This window comes from Caretta caretta, chromosome 3 (genome assembly GCF_965140235.1).
Source record: "Caretta caretta isolate rCarCar2 chromosome 3, rCarCar1.hap1, whole genome shotgun sequence".
NCBI lineage: Eukaryota > Metazoa > Chordata > Testudines > Cheloniidae > Caretta > Caretta caretta.
In genome coordinates this window covers 160,997,516-161,020,263 of record NC_134208.1, presented here as the reverse complement: position 1 = coordinate 161,020,263, position 22,748 = coordinate 160,997,516, and the positions used below count along the sequence as shown (strand labels likewise).

General features: G+C 39.7%; 1 protein-coding gene across 6 annotated transcripts in view; it reads right to left on the bottom strand.

Moving 5' to 3' along the window:
• The window catches only part of SUSD4 (sushi domain containing 4), a 132,882-nt gene that overhangs the window by 58,598 nt on the left and 51,536 nt on the right, over nucleotides 1-22,748 (bottom strand). For 5 of the 6 annotated variants that reach the window (XM_048843291.2, XM_048843290.2, XM_048843292.2 and 2 more), the window contains exon 3: nucleotides 1,359-1,571. The exons of the other annotated variant lie outside the window; for it this stretch is intronic. In XM_048843291.2, coding sequence (XP_048699248.1) covers nucleotides 1,359-1,571 — 213 coding nt within the window. The remainder of the gene's footprint in view (nucleotides 1-1,358; nucleotides 1,572-22,748) is intronic. 6 annotated transcript variants of the gene reach the window in all.

Below are 22,748 nucleotides of genomic sequence, written 5' to 3'. Positions count from 1 at the left end.
TTTACCATCCAAAACCAAAGGCCTCTGTACATTTCATGCTTAGAAGATGTGATTCATAACAACTGACAAAATATAAAAGGGGTTTTCCCTCACAATATATTTGCAGTTATTATACACATTGGGCTAAGTCTTAGTCACATAGCCTTCAGTTGTTTCTTTTGAGTCAACTCTACACCCTTGTGTAGATCTAGCTAATGGTATTTTATCTTCTTTTACATGAAGGGAGCCTTAACAAATAAAATTTGACCCTGATCTCACCGAAGTCAATGGCTAATTTGCTACTGACTTTAAGGGGGGGCAAAAGCAGGCCCTAAAACACAAGAGGTATACAGTTAGATTAAAAATAACAAACAGCACAAGAAAAATTCTTCTCAGATACACAGGACTAGTTGTTCAGTGGGAGTCAATCAGCATGACTACCAGCTGAGGATCTGCCGCACGGTTTTTAATATAATAGAGAGATAACACTCCCAGCTAAATATTATTTATAAAGCTTCATAGAGGAAAAGCATTCACACTAAGTCTGGCTGATACTTTTTATGTCTCTTGATTATAGTATCTCTGCTGAACAAAAATAAATCAATTGTAGAAAGAAGTGATAGTTTTAATATACTTGGTGAAATGAATAGTATGCACTACTTCGACACATTTTTGGCCAGAATTAATGTTTGCGGTTTGATAGTCTAATCCTGCTTCCATCAAACACCTTAGAAGAAAAAGTAGCAGTTTCTCAAATACTTAAAACCAAATACATATTTAAACAGACCATATTTACATATAACAAAAATCATGCTGGTTTTACCCCATGAATGTCTGAATTACGTATAAGTAAACATATACAGTACCAATAAACTACTGATTGCTCTGCCTATTTCATTCTCTAATTATGTACTATGTACATGTAATAAATAATAATCGATTTAAGCCTCTGATTAAAATACATCTTTAGTATCATTTGAAATGAATTATATTTTTCTAGTAAGATATGACAGAAAGGATCACTAAGTGAACAGTAATGGTAATAAATAATGTTACTATTATCAGTGGCAGTATTCTCTCTCTGTTTTGACAAAAGCAGTGATAAATCTATTTGTAATGGGATATTATTCCTTTCATGGCTAGGATTCATTTACTTCCCCTGTTCCTGCCCTGACAACAGGCATGTTCCTGCCCTGACAACAGGCATGTTCTAGCTAATTTATCTGGATAAAAACTTTTCAGAAATTAAAACACATATTGAGTGTAATCCTATGAAACGGGTTCCAGACTTTTGCACTCTGCAGGGAGACATAATGGTATGTATGTAAGTAAGTGATCACAATTTAGGTTCGTGAAATGTTTAAACAAAATTAACTTACCTTCTTGTAGGCACACAGGTTTATCGCTTGGTTTCCAGCTCAAGGAGCCATTAAAATGTCTCACACAAATCTTTTTTGAAGGACCCTTAAGCCTGTATCCTTCTTGACAGTGAAGCCGGACTACAGCACTTTCAAAGAAAACACCTACACTGGGTGTCTTGTATCCGTGTTCAGGGACTCCAGGATCAGCACAAGCATGGAGGTCATCAAATCCTATGTCAACAAACATGTAAGTCAATTATGTTCATTTATTACTCAAATAATTGCAGTCTTCCTTTTTCTAAGATTCACCATGTTGACAGGCTCTGGAAAACAGCTACAGCCAGTGGAGGATAGTGACACAACAATCACCCACTGCAATCCCTGTAGCGTATGGGAACCCATAAGCCTCCTATTAATGCCGGTCAGTAAGCTCATCACTAGGGGCATTCTAGGGCACCCATCTCCACTGGAAATGACCCACCCCCAATCTCCAGTAGGAAATTCCAGGTGCTGAGGTACTCTGCCCCTTCTCATACCTCCAGCCACACACTTATTGAACTAGAAGTAGAAACGATGTTAGCCTAGCCACTCAATATCTAATCAAAGTCAATAAAGACCTGACTCACATGTCTGCAGGGAACAAAGCAGGGTAACATATCTGTAGCTCATTACAGGAGCTGGGGGACCAGAGTGATTTGGAAGAGCCAAAAGAAAGCAGGGAGGAAGAAACAGAAAAAGAGAAAGGGGGGAGAATGGGAAGGGAGAGTGAAAAGGAAAGTGTAGAGGGCATGAAGTCTAGCTGCGATCCAAGGAATCAGGTGCCAATCTAGGAGCTGAGCTGGCTGGGGGCAGGATGGGCATTTTGGGGAGTGTCAGTACATAGGGAAAAGTGACTTTCTATGTTGGGTAAATGAGATGTCACAATGAAGCTGACTTGTGGGTCAATTCACATATTGGTAAAACCCTGGTGGAGGACCACTAGCAGGAGTTACCACCAGGAGGAACTATGTTAAGACACTTGCTTTTAGAGAACTAACTAATCAACAAACAGACAGCCAGGAATCACAAAATGAGTGTCCAGCACTTTTTCAAGCTCACTACAATGTATACAGTGTCTTATACAAAATGTTGCTTTTTTTTGTGCTGAAAAACAACTAAGGTTTAATGTTATACTGAATATGAATATGCATATGAAAAAGCAAACAGCTCTGCAACAAGATCAGCAGGGGAGCAATCAGCCAATGGGAGGGATGCCTGGAAAAATTTGAAAACCATCAAACTATAGATTTAATGTTTTGATTTTAAAAGAAAAGTATCATAGGGCCTCAGTAATTTCCCGCACGGTAAGCCTCAAGTGCCTCCACTGTACAGTCAGTCCAGGCTCCATGGCTGCTCTGGACTCCACCAGCTGATAACACCCCCAGGAGCCACTTCCCTACTCCCAACAGACCCCATCTGCCAGGGGCTGCAACAGGAATTATGTAGGAACTGGCTCTACTAGATCTACACCCTGCGGGGTTCTCCTATGCCATAAAGAACCCCAGCTGGAGGGATGCAGCCAGTCCCCACTTCTTTTGCATTGCTGGAGAAACACAAGGGGAGCAGAACAGGCCACAGACTCTCACCCTACATATTCCCACCCCCCATTACATGAAGCTCATCCTGAGCATCAAAGAGTCACAGGAGCTTAAGTCTCATCTGTGATGATACTGTGAAACAAATCCATGGCTGGCTCCCTTCCCCCAACTACACACAGTACAGACATCATATAACTCAGAACCTAGTGCACAAAATACAGTACACATGCCTCCACCACTTTAACAAATGCAACCATTGTGCAGTCATGGATTCATTACACTGGCGGGGTTATATACCTCATACAAGTCTTAGTTATGGAGAGGGGGTTAAACTCATTATGTGATTTTCAAAAAGAGAGCTCCTTATGTTGCCAGCCACAGAAGCAAAACCCTCCAACTGAGCCCAGTCGTGGTCTCTCTCAGCAAAGGATGAGGGGCTTGGAAGCTATCTTGGACAATACAGAGGGGAAGAAGGTGGTCTTGTCTCTCTTTGGACCCTGACCAGAAAAGTCATGCCATTTTCACGGGCGTGTCAGCCTCCTGCGCATAGAACCAATCTACTGAAGGGCAGGGGAGGGTAAAAACAACCTCTAAACAAATATCCCAGTCCGCACGCAGGAACAGCAGATCTGCTCAGGGAGAAGGAGCTCATTTAACCCTAGACTGGTTGGTGACACATTGCCTCTGTGAAGGCAGAACTGGCCAAATACAATTGGATACTCAAAGAATCTGCCCTTACACTCCATCCAAACCCAAGGATATCTTGAATTTTAGCATCATTTAAATGTGAATGGTAGTGTTGCAGAAGGAGCTGCATCTCCATCTCCTGAAGGAGCTTCCTAACTGCACAAGGGAGAGAGGTGCACACTGCTTGGTTCAGAAATCATGCGACCAAGGATACAATGGTGCCCAGATCATATGCAACTTATAGAGGAAAAAGCAATTTAAGCATATTCCTGAACTGGTTAAAGCCAAGTATACAAAGTTACAGCTGCCCTGGCCTCTTATCATGAAACTCTGGAGTACATGGGGCAGGAATGTTTTCTTCTTCTGCAGTCTAATTATGTACTCTGTCTGCTGCCGCCTTTCCAATGACCTCTTGCAACTCAAGGTTCTCACTCCTCTCAAGGAACTTTTGGCAAAATGTTGATCTCTTAATCTATGTCCACACCTCAGACACAATTTGTGTGTGGAGACAATGTGCGCACACTGCAATTTCCAGGAAGGAACTGGAAGAGCAAGGAGAAAGTGGAATTATATTCCCTGAAACTTTCCCAAACCCCTGCTTCGAAGTGTTTCCCACAAGCTACACAGTAATATAGGCAGCCTCCCCACCCAGAGCATTGTGCTGGCAGCGCAGTGAGTTCCGGCTGTGGTGGATGGGCCAGGGTACAGACCCCCGGGCCAGGAGCCGGGCAGAATGGTCCCGTGGGCCGGATGTGGCCTGCGCCGTAGTTTGCCACCTCTGATTTAAGTGGTTCCAAGTAATAACAGACAGAACGAAGTAAGTTACCATGCAAAATAAAATAAAACACACAAGTCTAAGCCTAATACAGTAGGAAACTAAATGCAGGTAAATCTCACCCTCAGAGATGTTCCAATAAGCTTCTTTGACACACTAGACTCCTTCCTATTCTGGGTCCAGCAATCGCTCACTTCCCCGCCCCACCCCCAACCCCCGTAGTTACTGTCCTTTGTTCCAGTTTCTTTCAGGCATCTCTTTGGGGTGGAGAGGCTATCTTTTGAGCCAGCTGAAGACAAAATGGAGGGGTTTACCAGGGCCTTTTATATTCTCTCTCTTGTGCAACATCCCAGCCACAAAATGGGGTCTCTAGCCACCTGGGCAAGTCACATGTCTATGAACGATTCACCTTTTTGCAGGCCAACACCATTCTTTATGTTAGTTTGAACGTTCCCAGGAAAGCTCAGATGTGAAATTGCATTTCCCAAAGTCCATTGTCAGTTAAGTACTCCCAATTACTTGAATAACCCCTTCACACTATGTTGACCAAATCTGTCTTATATGCTTCCTACAGCAAACACTTGAAATACAAGCGTAGAGCCAACGCTCATAACCTCAGATATAAAAATGATACCTGCATACAAAGAGGATGAATATATTCAGTAGATCATAACTTTTGCAAAGATATGTTACACGGCATATCTAACATAAAACATATTCTAGTTATGTCATATTTACACTCATAAGCATATTTCTATAAAGCATTATGGGGAGCAACATCATACCACCATTATAGGGGAAAAAATTGCGATGTCCAATTCTTATGTTATGATTGTAAGATGCAGAGCCAGATTCTGATCTCAATTACACCAGGGTATCTCCACCAGTTTTTTGGGAAATCCAAAGTGTAAACAGTAAAGTTGCACCATCTATAACGATGTTAAATGTTGTTACTATTCTGATTTAAACCCACAGAAGTAAAGACTGCAGAATTAAGGATGAAATGCTAGCCACCCTTCACCCTCAGGATCAAAACTCCATCCTTAATCCATCTTGTTAGGTCTATGTATTGTTGCACCTCTAGGACCTATCTTGTAGAGTTATCTGTAATAATAGGACTGTCAAGCAATTAAAAAAATTAATCACGATTAATCATGCTGTTAAACAATAACAGAATGCCATTTATTTAAATTTTTGGATGTTTTCTACATTTTCAAATATATTGATTTCAATTACAACACAGAACACAAACTGTACAGTGCTCACTTTATACTTATTTTTATTACAAATATTTGCACTGTAAAAAACAAGAAATAGTATTTTTCAATTCACCTAATACAAGTACTGTAGTGTAATCTCTATCATAAAAGTTGAATTTACAAATGTAGATCTGTGAACCAAAAAATAATTACATTAAAAAATAAATCAATGTAAAACTTCAGAGCCTACAAGTCCACTCAGTCCAACTTCAGCCAATCGCTCAGACAAACAAGTTTGGTTACAATTTGCAGGATATAATGCTCCCCGCTTCTTGTTTACATCATCTGAAAGTGAGAACAGGCATTTGTATGGCACTATTACAACAGACATTGCAAGATATTTACGTGCCAGATGTGCTAAAGATTCATATGTCCCTTGATGCTTCAACCACCATTCCATGGGACACGTGTCCATGCTGCTGACGGGTTCTGCTTGATAATGATCAAAAGCAGAGCCGATCGATGCATGTTTGTTTTCATCATCTGAGTCAGATACCACCAGTAGAAGGTTGATTTTCTTTTTTGGTGGTTCAGGTTCTGTAGTTTCCGCATCTGCGTGTTGCTCTTTTAAAGACTTCTGAAAGCATGCTCCAGGCCTCGTCCCTCTCAGGTTTTGGACAGCACTTCAGATTCTTAAACCTTGGAACCAGTGCTGTAGCTATTTTCAGAAATCTCACATTGGTACCTTCTTTGTGTTTTGTCAAATCTGCTGTGAAAGTGTTCTTAAAACGAACATGTGCTGGGTCATCATCCGAGATGGCTATAATATGAAATATATGGCAGAATGCGGGTAAAACAGAGCAGGAGACATACAATTCTCCCCCAAGGAGTTCAGTCACAAATTTAATTAACACATTTTTTTTTTAAACGAGCATCATCAGCATGAAAGCATGTCCTCTGCAATGGTGGTCGAAGCATAAAGGGGCATATGAATGTCTAGCATATCTGGCACGTAAACACCTTGCAATGCCAGCTACAAAAGTGCCATGCAAATGCCTGTTCTCACTTTCAAGTGACATTGTAAATAAGAAGCAGGCAGCATTATCTTCCATAAATGTAAACAAACTTGCTTGTCTTAGCGATTGCTGAAAATGAAGTAGGACTGTGTGGACTTGTAGGCTCTAAAGTTTTACCTCGTTTTGTTTTCGAGTGCAGTTATGTAACAAACAAAAAATCTACATTTGTAACTTACTCTTTCATGAAAAATAGATTGCACTACAGTACTTGTATGAGGTGAATTGAAAAGTACTATTTCTTTTGTTTATCATTTTTACAGTGCAAATATTTAATAAAAAATATAAAGTGAGCACTGTACACTTCATATTCTGTGTTGTAATAGAAATCAATATGTTTGAAAATGTAGAAAACAAAAATATTTGATTATAATTGAAATTAATCATGATTAATTTTTTAATTGTGATTAATGTTTTTGAGTTAATCAGGTGAGTTAACTGCAATTAATTGACAGCCCTGTAACAACACATTCTGCTGTAGCTCAGGGGTAAGGAAGTTACTTGGCAGCAATAAGATGTGTCCCTGATGCAGAAGGGGTTTTTGCTATAGGCTGCATTTTACTACTGGACCAAACTGTGATCATAGAGATATAGCAGTTCTCCCAACATGGATAAGACAGCATGATTGAGAGAGCATTTTATTCAGGTTCATTCTATCTAAATTACTTTTGTATTGTCAGGGTAAAAATATGATGAAAAAAATCAATCAGAAGACTAAAAAAGGCAGCTCTGTTTTGGGTAGATAATGAGCCATTATAATCCATTTGAAATGACTGTGCTACTGAAATTCTACATTTTAAATTGTCTGTTATACAATGATTCATCTTGTTCATGATGAAAAGCCTGAAAAAGCAGAAGTCAATTATCTCACAGAGGTCTGGAGGTTTCCAAACTAAGTTCAATTTTGAACCAGAATTTTAGCTACCCTCAAAATTACTCACCTTCTGGAAATCCCTCTGCCAGATATTGTTAGGACACCTCAGGATAGGATTTGCTCCATGTTTTAAAGCTTTTTATAGGGACAACCCTAATAAAACACTCCTTAACATAGACATCTCCATTCACAGGCAATTGCTTCCTAATGCAGACTTTATGAGGCCTGTAAAAATGGCAGATTACTCCTTGATAAAAATAAATGTAGCACACGTCCCCACTGGAGTAAACTATTAGTATATCCTGGGACATTTAATCTAGGATTGTCAACAGCCCCTTATCACAAGGGACGTCCCTTATCACAATAATATTGTTAGGGCTGTCGATTAATCACGGTTAACTCATGTGATTAACTCAAAAAAAGTAATCATGATTAATCGCAGTTTTAATCGCACTGTTAAACAATAGAATACCAATTGAAATTTAATAAATATTTTCTGTATTTTCATATATATTGTGTTTGGTGTTGTAATTGAAATCAAAGTGTATATTATTTTAGATTACATATATTTGCACTGTAAAATGATAAACAAAAGAAATAGTATTTTTTCAATTCACCTCATACAAGTACTGTAGCGCAATCTCTTGGTTGTGAAAATGCAATTTACAAATGTCAAATTTTTTTTGTTACATAACTGAGCTCAAAACAAAACAATGTGAAACTTCAGAGCCTACAAGTCCTCTCAGTCCTATTTCTTGTTCAGCCGATTGCTAAGACAAACAAGGTTGTTTACATTTACAGGAGATAATGCTGCCCTCTTCTTATTTACAATGCCACCAGAAAGTGAGAACAGGCATTGGCATGGCACTTGTGTAGCCGGCACTGCAAGGTATTTACATGCCAGATATGCTAAACATTTGTATGCCCTTGGATGCTTTGGCTACAATTCCAGAGGACATGCTTCTATACATACTGATGACGCTCATTAAAAAAAGAATGCATTAATAACATTTGTGACAATATGGGGAGGCAGGCTGAGGTGGGGATGCTAAGAAAACAGTCCCTTATTTTTGAAATATAATGTTGGCAACCCTAATTTTATCTCAACTGCTGGGAACATTCCAGGTAGCACCCAAGTACTCGCGTAAGTTAGGGAGCAAAATGAAGAATAAATCAATGATCAAAGAAAATTATTTTCAACATGGCTGAATTTTAGATAAGACCTAAAATGTCAGATGTCTAAAGAATGTTTCCTCACACTTCATTTCATCCTTCTTTTCTGAATGTTCCTTTCTGCAGTCACCCTTCCTCATCTGGTTTCTTCCATCTTCTCCCCTCCCATATTCCACAGCTCTAAATTAGAGTCCATCCATCCCCGATCCCAGGAACTCAAGTTTTCTAGATCATGCCACTGGTAATCCGATTTCTAATCTGCAGATGGCAGATTCTTTCCCTTCCAAACTGCTGTGTAATATTACATCGTTAAACATCTGATGCATGTCATCCCAAAGGTGGCTGCATTTCAGTGCTGGATGAAGCAATCCCTTGTCAAAGCTTGTATTTCAAATTTGTTATGATTTTAGAAGGATGGAGGGGTGCTATGTAAATGTACTGTATTGTTAACATTATAATGTATTTGCAGTGTTTCTCTTTGGCTGTAACATTAGGTTGGAATGTGGGTTTCCCTCAACCCAGTATGTTAATCTTTGGGTTTACCAAATTGGCTGGTCTTTTCTGTCTTTCTACAGTGTCAGGAAGTAGAGACTTTGTGGCTTACAGTGGGACTGGATCCCCAGCTCACACTTCTGAAAAGCAATCTGTGTGTGCTGCAGCATTACCTTAAGTCAAATGACAAGAGGCCACAAGTGCAAACATGCTGAGGGCTCGTTTGTCTCTTGCAAAGAAAAAAAAGTCATTTCTGTCCCTTTAACAATCAGTACCCTAAATGCCTCTGTTTTACCACACAGAGTTCTGTGCTTCAGGCTATTTATGCTTCTTCATAATCAGTGACGTTAATTGAATCATCTGCTTAACACTACAGAAAAAGAAGGATCTGATAGCATCTTCCCTTGGAAGAAGTGAAATGAATTATAAACCTGTAATTTCATAAGTGAAATCCCTGCTAAAATTGTAGCCTCTCTCTAATCCCTTTAAATCACTATTATTTGGGCTTCCTCAAGGCATCAGCAGCTCTGTGAAACCCAGCCCTGCTTGAGACATGATTCCCAATCTCATCTGCTATTTTTCCAGAGTGCATCCCAGCTCACGACGTTGTTGAGGGCTCCTGCTTCTCACACTGTACAACCTTATCGAGAACAGCGTAACAAGCCACTGAAAAAAAGGCAGGTGTTCCAATTACTATGCAGAAGAAGCAGAATAGCAAACACTCTCGGCGAGGTGTGTGTGTGTGAAAAGAGTTGGCTTAAACCACAAACTGATCCGTGAAACCAAGGTTATTAAGCAACAATTTCCTTCACCTAACCCTACAGTGGGGTGGCAGAAAAATAAGGAACCACTGTGCACTGCAATCCGCAGGCACCAAAACCTCCCAAGCACAACACAAAATGAAGACACAAGAACTGCAGATGTGAGGCAATAAGCCACGAGAGAATGTCTGATCCTTAAATGGACTGGGGATATATTAATCATTATTAGGGCCGTCAATTAATTGCAGTTAACTCACATGATTAACTTCAAAAAATAGTGATTAAAAAAATTAATCACACTGTTAAACAATAGAATACCAACTGAAATTTATTAAATATTTTGGATGTTTTTCTACATTTTCAAATATATCAATTTCAATTACAACACAGAATTCAAAGTGTACAGTGCTCACTTTAGTATTTTTTATTACATATATTTGCACTGTAAAAATGATAAAAGAAATAGTATTTTTCAATTCACCTCATTGAAGTACTGTAGTGTGATTTCTTTGTCATGAAAGTGAAACTTACAAATGTAGGGGTTTTTGTTACATTACTATACTCAAAAACAAAACCATGTAAAACTTGAGCACCTACAAGTCCACTCAGTCCTACTTCTTGTTCAGCCAATCGCTAAGAGAAACAAGTTTGTTTACATTTACGGGAGATACTGCTGCCCACTTCTTAATTACGTCACCTGAAAGTGAAAACAGGCATTCGCATGGCACTGTTGTAGCTGGCCTTGCAAGATATTTACATGTTCCCACAACACCTTAAATGGTCTGTGATCAGTTTACCTGAGAGATTGCCTCTCTTCCCAGGCCACACTGCCACAGCTGCAATCAACAGGGACACCCAAACTGGATTCTCCCCTCATTACAAAAGAGATGGGGCAGCTGGCAGGATGTTCTCTGAGAGAGCTTTCTTGGACACACAGAGCAGTCTTACCCACAATCTGACAGCCTCTGTGCTGTTCAGAAGGATGAAGTCTTGGGGAAGAAGATCATCAAGCTGGAACAGAGGGAAATGATCCCATAGTTGGGACCCTCCTTCCCAGGTGGGTAAAAATCAATTATTTAAAAAAAAAATTAAATTAAATTAAAAAAAATGTTTTTATTTAAATCAGATTTTTTTATAAAATGCTTTTTGAGGAAAAAAGCCTTTCTAAAGATAGCCTTAATTAAGATACATTATAGCTTAAAGATATCTCATCATAGAATAGGGATTATAAATTCTAATTCTATAGTAGGAGACAATATATTCATGTAATGTTTAAGAAAAGTTTTGTAAATGAGTTCCAATAGCTCATGGATTAGGGACCCAATCTTATGGGGTTCCAGAGGCTTCTGTATAGATTATTTCAGTTAATCTTTCTATCTATCCAATGGGTGCTCAGTCTAGAAGATACCATCAGATGTGCTTAGTTTTGCAGTTCTCAAATTGTGGATTTGTGTCTCCAGAGGTAACATGCTTGTTAACAGCAAAAATGTTTTTAAATAAATAATATATAGAGGTGAGAAATAACAGCTCTCAACTCTATTGTCCCTCTGCAAATTTGTGTACACAGAGTCAATCCCTTACCGCTCTCTAAAAAAAGTTTCAAGAAGTTCAATGAATAGAAGATTGTTGGGGGCGGAACAGATCTGGAAAAGGAGAAGTCTGGAGATAAATGTGAGAAGTGAGGGACGGGCAGTAGAAACAAAAAAGTGAAGCAGTTTGAGCAGCATATTCCAGAAGTCTTGACGTCTTTCTGAGTGTAGCCTTCACTGATTTGAGATCTACCATACCATTCTCTCACCAGAAGGGAAAACCTATAATGGCAGCAGGCCATAAAAGAGACCTAGTTTGGGTCTCATCTATCTCTGAGTTGTGAAGAATATGTATTAAGGTTATAACAACCAACAAGAATGCACTTTTATATAGAAATCCATGATTAAATTGAGTTTTCCTGACTTGTGATATAAATCATGACAGTGACTGTGAAATACTCAGAGAGATTAGAGAGGCTACAAATAAAATCAGAAAACCCAGTAATAATAGGGATTTCAATTATACCCATATTGGTAGGACACAGGTCACCTCAGGATGGGACACAGAGATAAAATTTCTACTGCACTGTTAATGACTGCTTCTTGGAGCAGCTTGTCCTGGAACCCATAAGGGGAAAGGCCATTTGTGATTTAATCCCAAGTGAAGAACAGGATCTGGTCACATCAATGAATATAACTGAACCGCTCAGTAACAGCGCTCATAATGTAATTACATTTAACATCCTTGTAGGGGGAAAATACCAAAGAAACCTGGCATTTAAATGGCATTTAACTTCAAAAATCAGAACTACACAAAAATGAGGAAGCTAGTTAAATGGAAATTAAAAGGAAGAGTTACAAGAGTGAAAAAAAGTGCAAACTGCATAGAAACTTTTTAAAACCCACCATAATAGAAACAAACTAAATTTATACCCCAAATAAAAAGAAAAAAAACAGGAAAAAAGATCAAAAAATGCCAACATGGCTAAAGAGCAGAGTCAAAAGAAGCAGTTAGAGGCAAAAAGGCATCCTTTAAAAATTGGAAGTCTAAACTTACTGAGGAGAATAGAAAGGAGCATAAACTCTGGCAAGTCCAGTGTAAAAATATAATTATGCAGAGCAACAAACAAAAGATTAAAAAAAATCAATTTTTGTAAGTACGCCAGAAGAAGGAAGCCTGCCAAACAATCAGTGGGGTCACTGCACAATTGAGGTGCTAAAGAAACACTCAAGGAAGACAAGGTAATTGCAGAGAAACTAAATGAATTCTTTGCATTAGTCTTCACTGCAGAGGATCTGAGAGCAATTCCCACACCTGAGGCATTCTTTTTAGGGGGCAAATCTGAGGAACTGATCCAGACTGAGGTGTCAGTAGAGGAGGTTTGTGAACAAACTGAAAAATTAAACAGTAATAAGTCACCAGGACCAGATGGTACTCACCCAACAGTTCTGAAGAAACTCAACTATGAAATTGCAGAACAATTAACTGCGGTATGTAACCTACCGCTTAAATCAGGCTCTGTACCAAGTGACTGGAAAATAGCTAATGTAATGCTGATTTTTAAAAAAGATTCCAGAGGTGATCCTGGCAATTACAGGCTGGTACGCCTAACTTCAGTACCAGGCAAATTGGCTGAAAGTACAATAAAGAATAGAATTATCAGACACACAGATGAACACGATATGTCAGGGAACAGTCAACACAGCTTTTGTAAAGGGAAATCATGTGTCGCTAATCTATTAGAATTATTTTAGGGTGTCAACAAGCATTGGACCAGGGTCATCCAGTTAATATATGGTACTGAACTTTCAGAAAGCCTTTGAGAAAGGCTCTTAAGCAAAGTAAGCTGTCACGGGATAAGAGGGAAGGTCCTCTTCTAGTTCAGTAACTGGCAAAAAGATAAGAAACAAAAGATAGGAATAAATGGTCAGTTTTCACACTGGAAAGAGGTAAATAGTGGGGTCCTCCAAGGACCCTTACTGGGCCTGTGCTGTTCAACATACTCATAAATGATTCAGAAAAGGGAGTGAACCGTGAGGTGGCAAACTTTGCAGATGATACAAATTTACTCAAGCTAGTTAAGTCCAAATCTGACTGTAAAGAGATACAAAGGGATCTCACCAAACTGGGTAACTAGGAAACAAAATGGCAGATTAAATTCAATGTTAATAAGTGCAAAGTAACGCATATTGGAAAAAATAATTCTAACTATACAACGATGAGGTCTAAGTTAGCTGTTACCACTGAGACACTACCTCAAAATAGCATCCTAAAACCCCCATATTCACCACTGTGATATGGTATGTTTTGTACAAGGTATGCCTTGTGAAGTATCATTTGAGAAGTCATGATTGCTGAACATTACTATCCTGTTGAATTGTGTGTGTTACCATTGCATCTGAAGTTATGCAGTATTACTCCGTGTGTGTGACTGAAATATGTTGGGAGAGTGGAAGATGTCCATAGTCAGTCTTTCAGTGGCAGCAAAGGAGCACCCAGTAAGACAGATTTACATCAGGACCAGCCAGACATGTGTTTATGGCCCATTAAAAGGGAATCAACTATCCCAATGGCCATCCCAGAGACTCCTATTAGGAAAGGGATAGATAATAAGAGAAAATATCATAATGCCACTATATATATCCACGGTATGCCTACACTTTGAATACTGCATGCAGCTCTGGTTGCTCCATTTCAGAAAAAGATATTAGAACTGGAAAAGGTACAGAGAAGGGCAACAAAAATGATTTTGAGTATGGAACAGTTTTCATATTAAAAAGATGTGAGAGATTAAAAAGAAGGGGACTGCTCAGCTTAGAAAAAAAGAGGTAAGAGGGATAGGATAGAGGTCTATAAAATCATGAATGCTGTGGAGAAAGCGAATAAGGATGTGTTATTTACCCCTTCACATAACAGAAGACCCAGAGGTCACACAATGAAATGAATAGGTAGCAGGTTTAAGAACAAACATAAGGAGGTACTTCTTCACACAACGCACGGAACACTGTGGAACACACTGCCAGGGATGTTGTGAAGGTCAAAAGTATAACTGAGTTCAAAAAGAATTAGATAAGTTCACAGAGGATAGCTCCACCAATGGGTATTAGCCCAGATGATCAGGGACACAACCCCATTGTCTAGGTGTCCTTAAACCTCTAACTGCTAGAAGCTGGGACTGGACATCAGTAGATGGATTACTTGATAATTTCCCTGTTCTGTTCATTCCCTCTGCCACATCTGGCATTGGCCACCGTCAGAAGACGGGATACTGGGCTAGATGGACCCTGGGTCTGACACAGCACACTTAATCTTATGTTTTTATGACTCTGCAACTCTCTTCCCCACTTGGTTCAAAATAGCCCGAATCTGATGACCTTCCAGGCACTCTGCAACAGGCACCTGTTTGATAGGACATTTGTAAAGCATTAAGGGCATAGTTCCTACAATGACAAAGGGGTAGAAATAAGTCTCTGTAGATGCTTGGCTGGTCGAATTCCAGTTGTAACGATTACATTAATGTTGCTGGGATGTTCCTATATTATTAATATGCTAGGGTGCTGAGAGCCTTGGATAGGCATCCATTTAATTATTTTAAATTTAAATAAAATATAAAGTAAAATAAATAGAGATATAGGATTATTCTGCTGACACATCTGTCAGGCAGACCAGTTGGGTCTCATCACCACCAACTCAGAAGGAAAAAAGGCTGAGGGAGAGTCTGAAGGCAAGGGATGAGGTAGTATGGTAGTATTTAGATCTGCTATTCTTAAATTAAGTATAAAAGAAAACCCCACGTAGGGGTGAGTTTTAGACAGAAATCAAGCATGTGTGTACGCGAATGTGCACAGAGTTGAATGTTGGGTGACTATGTGGCTGTTTAAAGGGACCTCCTTCAGTGCAGCCTCCCATCCCCCTTTGTTCTAGTAAAAGACTAGAGTAGGGATCTGGGGGGTTTAGGGGCTCCAGTAAATCCTGTGGGCAGGTTATCCCATAACTGCCTAATGCAGGTTTCTTGCACTTTCCTCAGATGCATCTAGTGCTGCCCATATCAGAGACAGGATACAGGACTAGAGACCACTGGCTTAATCCAATGTGGCAGTTCCTAAAGGTTCGTAGGCAGAGAGAACCCTCAAGTATACTTACACAATCGAAGACCCGCACCTATGTGACAACAAGATAACTCTCTTAGGGTATGTCATAAATATAAAGGGAAAGGTAAACACCTTTAAAATCCCTCCTGGCCAGAGGAAAAACCCTTTCACCTGTAAAGGGTTAAGAAGCTAGGATAATCTCGCTGGCACCTGACCAAAATGACCAATAAGGAGACAAGATACTTTCAAAAGCTGGAAGGGGGGGAGAAACAAAGTCTCTCTCTGTCTGTGTGATGCTTTTGCCAGGGACAGAACAGGAATGGAGTCTCAGAATTTAGTAAGTAATCTAGCTAGATATGCGTTAAATTCGGATTCCTTTAAATGGCTGAGAAAATAAGCTGTGCTGAATGGAATGTAGATTCCTGTTTTTGTGTCTTTTTGTAACTTAAGTTTTTGCCTAGAGGGATTCTCTATGTTTTGAATCTGATTACCCTGAAAGGTATTTACCATCCTGATTTTACAGAGGTGATTCTTTTTACTTTTTCTTCTCTTAAAATTCTTCTTTTAAGAATCTGAATGCTTTTTCATTGTTCTTAAGATCCAAGGGTCTGGGTCTGAGTTCACCTAGGCAAATTGGTGAGGATTTTTATCAAACCTTCCCCAGGAAAGGGGGAGTAAGGTTTGGGAGGATTTTGGGTTCAAACAGTTTTCAAGAAACATTTTAACCCTTCAAAAAGATTCCACAAAGGCTGAATGGGGCAGAAAGAAGGGTCTTTTCTCAAAAAACTACCCTCCATACTGAAGGACATTTGTGTATCTGAATCCATACGAATAATATGAAAAATTAAGGCCTGTATCTTCAATCAACTCTGCACAGGTGCAGGGGTCTACCCAAGCAAAATTTGTTGCAGGATCAGTTCCTAAATCTTGTTAATTTATCTGCTATTTATATTTTTGTCTGCATTTTGTGAAATCTGAGGGACAAAGTGACAGCTGGATCAGGAACTGTCAAATCCAAATATGCAGATTTCGAGTAGATTCACATACGTATCAGGTCCAGTTCAGACAATCATCATCAAATCTTTAATTTACGTATATGGCCAAAACAAAATTTTAAAAGATGCATTTGTTTCTTCCTGGAGCAGTATGTTTATTCTAATAAATATCTTAAAGAGCATCAGTCTGTCTCCCTAATCACAAATTCCTCCTACAATTAAAGTATATATATGCCTCTTTACAAATAAGCCATTTCATTTATAATGCCAGAGGCATTTGTTTCCAGCCTCTTTTTGTTTTTAAAGCTAACAAGTTTGACTGCATAATTTATTAATCCCTATGAAACGACAAATGTTACATGCTACTGTGTGATTCTCTGAACTTTGCATCAATTAAATAAAAGACAAAATTTAGAAAGTAAATCTGCCAGTAGTAGTTCTGACAGCATTTAGCTCACACCAACACAGCTTATGTTTCAGTTATAAAAACTCAGCATAGCTGTCAAAGGAGTATATTTTCCATCTTTTATGTCAGAGCTGGAATTTATACACAAACTCTCATGGGCTTAACAGGGAGTTTTCTACATTCTTGCTGTGAGAATATACCCTTAGGTATGCAACATGAAGTAAAATAAAGAAAATCAGAATGTTACTTCTTCTACGGTATTTTTTAAAAAATAGTTGATATTCATTTCAGTGTTGCTGTTGTGTTTAGCATACATTTTTCAGCTGTATGGAAAATAAATAATTACTATTACCATTCAGGAGTTTAGATTTAAAAATTGCCAAAGCTGAAATCTGTGGGATTGATTTAACACACCATTCGCACAACTTTAAAAGTGAAATATTCCCTCCCATCAAAGAGTGCTTTGAAAGATGTGGGCCAGATCCTCAGCTGGTGTAAATTATCATAGCTCCATTGACATCAATGAAGTAACTTCCAGAACCTGAGTATCTACCCCTTGGTATAAGTATTCCTCTAAAAAGGATTAGATAAAGAAAAAGTACCAAATTGGACCAAGACCCCACCAAGTCCAGCATCCTGTCTGACAGTAGCCAGATTCTTCCAAGGAAGGTGCAAGCATCATCTCTGTAACAGACATTTATGGTCTAACCTGACAATAGGAGGACTTTCTTCTTAAGACCAGGCACTTAATGTCTGGCTTACATCTTGAAGCTGGAAGGTTAATACCTCAAAACATTTTTATCCTATCCAATGTAACCACATATATTCTTAGTATCCATATAAATATAAAATATTTGAATCCTATTAAGCTACCTGCTTTGGTAATATCTTGTGGCAATGAGCTCCATAGGTTAACTATGCACTGCATTTGAAAAAGAGTTTCCTTTTTATTCGTTTAATATTTGTTGCCTTTTAATTTCATTGGGTGTCATTGCCCAGAGGAGAACTACGATCACAGACCTTCTTTAAAACAAGTCCCCTCTTAGTCTCTTCTCTAAGCTAAATAGCTCCTCATCTTTGTAATCACTCCTTATATCGAAGTCTTTCCAGGGCTCTAAATCATTTTCTTTGTTGTTGCTTGGTATTTTCCATTTCTGCTATATGCTTTATGAGATGGGGTACCAGAACTAAACACAGTATTTGAAATGATGGCATATCATCAATGTATATAATAAGCACTATCCTATTTTCAGATTATTCTCTATAACTTTAACACAAGCTAACTTTTTTTGCTTCTTTTATTATTGATGCACAATGAGCAAAAGCTTTTATTGAGCTGCTTAAAACACCCAGAGTTTTCTTTTCCGGAGTGGATGTAGTTCATAATGCAACCGTCATCTAGCCCAGCCATCTAGCTTTGTTAATAGAGTTCCTTAATGTCTTTTCTGAACTTGACTAACTTACTGGTAATAATTGTGTATTATATGTAAGTTTGACACCTGACTGTTCATCCCCTTTTCCATGTCACTGAAGGACTACATTAAACAATATTTTAGTCCTAATATGGATCTTTGGGGCACTCTTCTACTAACCTCCTTCCATGCTGAGAACTGACCATATATTCCTACGCTTCACTAATATTAACATCCAGCACAGGTTTCAGTTTGTGGTTTCCCTTAGCAAGTGTACATTCCTTGGAGACAAATGACAAGTTTGCTTGCTATTTTCAGAGAATGATACAAAAGAAGCAGAGATCTATTTGGGAGTAGATAACGTACAACCATCATCAAAATGAAATGGCTGTATTAGTGAAATTATACATTACAAATACTCTGTCATGTAATGAGTCATCTTATTCATGAAGAAAAGGCTGTAAAAATCAGAAGTAGGTTACGAAAACAAAATGCAGAAGTGGGTTTCTAACCCTTGTTTCTTCCTGTCCTTTAGAATCAAAATTGCTTCCAATACAGTTTCCACAATATGTAAGGGAAATGCCCCTAAAGCTTCTATACTCCTTCCAGATACAGTCTAGACAGCTTAGTAAAGACCTCAAACCTCTTAGGAAAGCACTCCATTCTAGGGAAGTCACTATTAAAATATTCTTATAAACACCTCTCTAAAATCTGTGAACCTCTGTTTTTGAACAAGGAGGCTGTCAAAGTGACAAATAATGACAGGTTTCAGAGTAGCAGCCGTGTTAGTCTGTATCCGCAATAAGAAAAGGAGGACTTGTGGCACCTTAGAGACTAACAAATTTATTTGAGCATAAGCTTTCGTAAAATACAGCTCACTGCTCATGAAAGCTTATGCTCAAATAAATGTTAGTCTCTAGGGTGCCACAAGTCCTCCTTTTCTTAAAGTGACAAATAGTAACTCATCAATGACCCAGGAGTGAGACTATCAGGAAACTAGGTGGGTGAGATAGTACCTTTTATCCGACCAATTTCTGTTGGTGAGAGAGACAACTTTTTGAGCTTACCCAGAGTTTTTCTTCAGGTCAGGGAAATGTACACAGAGTGTCACAGCTAAATACAAGGTGGAACAGATTGTTTAGCATAAGTAGTTAACACATATTTCAAGGGACCATTCAAGGTGAAGTGGCCCACTAACACTCTTCAGTCATAGGAGGAAATTAAGGGGGAGGGAAGGCAGCTGGGGGGGGAGTAGCGGGTTTCAGATTGTGTAAGTAGCGATTAATCCAGTGTCTTTATTCAGTCCATGACATTTAGAGTCTAAAAGTTAGAAGGTTAGTCTTTTGAAGGCATTGTGCAGATTTCCTTTGAGGACGAGGACTGAGAGGTCAGACAGAGCGATCACTTTGTGAAAAACGTTCACCCACAGGTGATATGCTGATTTTGTGTTTTATCACTTTTCTGTGAGAGTTCATTTGAGTGCGGAGCGATTGTCTGGTTTAATTCACATTGTTGTTGTTGGGGCATTTAGTGCCCTAGATGAGGTGTACCACATGTGATAAGCAAGTGTAGGTCCCATGGATCTCAAAAAGTGTGTTGTGGGGGTGTTGATCATCGTAGCAGACAGTGGAGATATGGTCTACAGGTTTTGCATCTGTTGTTCTGGCAGGGTCTGGTGCCACTTTGATTCTGGACAAATAACCTAAACTTCCTCATATTTCCACCACAAATTCAACCATCATCACCTGTCCATTAAACTCCTTCCAGAACACTCCCACACTAGCATCAGCTTCCAGGTCACCACATTCAGCTTCAGCAATGGAACCCTACAGACAACCATAAACAAGAAACCCAGGGATCACCACACCTACCTTCACAGATCCAGTAACCACTCCAAACACACCAAGAAATCTGTTATCTACAGATACCACAGAATATGCTCCAAGGAGAAAGTCCAGGATATAGACCTTAATACACTTAAAACTGCCTTAATCAAACAAGGGTACTCCACCAGAGAAGTAGTTTGCTTCATGGAATGGGGCCACTTAACTACCCTGAGAGAACCTGCGTCAACACAGAAATAAAAACCCCCTCTGACCACACACCCCTGGTTGTCACTTACCACCCCACACTGGAACCCTTATGGAGTACAATCAGACAACTGCAACCCATGCTTGATGGGGGGACCCCTCCTGAAAGATCTTTCCTGAATCCCCACTTCTGGCCTTCAAACAGCCCCCCTACCTCTCCAAGCTTATCATGAGAAACAAGCTCTCCACAGGTTTCAGAGTAACAGCCGTGTTAGTCTGTATTCGCAAAAAGAAAAGGAGTAGTTGTGGCACCTTAGAGACTAACCAATTTATTTGAGCATAAGCTTTCGTGAGCTACAGCTCACTTCATCAGATGCATACTGTGGAAACTGCAGAAGACATTATATACACAGAGACCATGAAACAATACCTCCTCCCACCCCACTCTCCTGCTGGTAATAGCCCATCCAAAGTGACCACTCTCTTTTCAATGTGTATGATAATCAAGGTGGGCCATTTCCAGCATAAATCCAGGTTTTCTCACCCCCCTCCTTTTTTTCCAAAAACCACACACACAAACTCACTCTCCTGCTGGTAATAGCTTACCCAAACTGACCACTCTCCTTACAATGTGTATGATAATCAAGGTGGGCCATTTCCAGCATAAATCCAAGTTTAACCAGAACGTCGGGGGGGGGGGGGGGTGTAGGAAAAAACAAGGGGAAATAGGCTACCTTGCATAATGACTTAGCCACTCCCAGTCTCTATTTAAGCCTAAATTAATAGTATCCAATTTGCAAATGAATTCCAATTCAGCAGTTTCTCGCTGGAGTCTGGATTTGAAGTTTTTTTGTTTTAAGATAGCGACCTTCATGTCTGTAATTGCGTGACCAGAGAGACTGAAGTGTTCTCCGACTGGTTTATGAATGTTATAATTCTTGACATCTGATTTGTGACCATTTATTCTTTTACGTAGAGACTGTCCAGTTTGACCAATGTACATGGCAGAGGGGCATTGCTGGCACATGATGGCATATATCACATTGGTTGATGTGCAGGTGAACAAGCCTCTGATAATGTGGCTGATGTTATTAGGCCCTGTGATGGTGTCCCCTGAATAGATATGTGGGCACAGTTGGCAACGGGCTTTGTTGCAAGGATAGGTTCCTGGGTTAGTGGTTCTGTTGTGTGGTATGTGGTTGTTGGTGAGTATTTGCTTCAAGTTGCGGGGCTGTCTGTAGGCAAGGACTGGCCTGTCTCCCAAGATTGTGAGAGTGTTGGGTCATCCTTCAGGATAGGTTGTAGATCCTTAATAATGCGTTGGAGGGGTTTTAGTTGGGGGCTGAAGGTGACTGCTAGTGGCGTTCTGTTATTTTCTTTGTTAGGCCTGTCCTGTAGTAGGTGACTTCTGGGAACTCTTCTGGCTCTATCAATCTGTTTCTTCACTTCTGCAGGTGGGTATTGTAGTTGTAAGAATGCTTGATAGAGATCTTGTAGGTGTTTGTCTCTGTCTGATGGGTTGGAGCAAATGCGGTTGTATTGCAGAGCTTGGCTGTAGACGATGGATCGTGTGGTGTGGTCAGGGTGAAAGCTGGAGGCATGTAGGTAGGAATAGCGGTCAGTAGGTTTCCGGTATAGGGTGGTGTTTATGTGACCATTGTTTATTAGCACTGTAGTGTCCAGGAAGTGGATCTCTTGTGTGGACTGGACCAGGCTGAGGTTGATGGTGGGATGGAAATTGTTGAAATCATGGTGGAATTCCTCAAGGGCTTCTTTTCCATGGGTCCAGATGATGAAGATGTCATCAATATAGCGCAAGTAGAGTAGGGGCGTTAAGGGACGAGAGCTGAGGAAGCGTTGTTCTAAATCAGCCATAAAAATGTTGGCATACTGTGGGGCCATGCGGGTACCCACAGTACCAGCTCTCCACAGACCAGGACACAAACACTCAAAGCAGTACCAGACCCTGCCAGAACAACAGATGCAAAAGCTGCAGACATCGCTTCACTGCTACAATGATCAACACCCCCCACAACACACCTTTCAAGATCCAAGGGTCTTACACATGCCTATCATAATATGTGGTATACCTCATCCAGTGCACGTAATGCCCCAACAACAACGATGTGGGTGAAACCAGACAATCACACAGAAAAATGGTAAAACAAAAACAGCACATCACCTATGGCGGAACACATTTCACAGAGTGATCACTCCATATCCAACCTCTCAGTGCTCATCCTCTAAAGAACCCTGCACAACAACTTCAAAAGACAAGCTTGGGAGCTTAAACTCATAAATTTGCTAGACAATATAAATCATGGACTGAATAG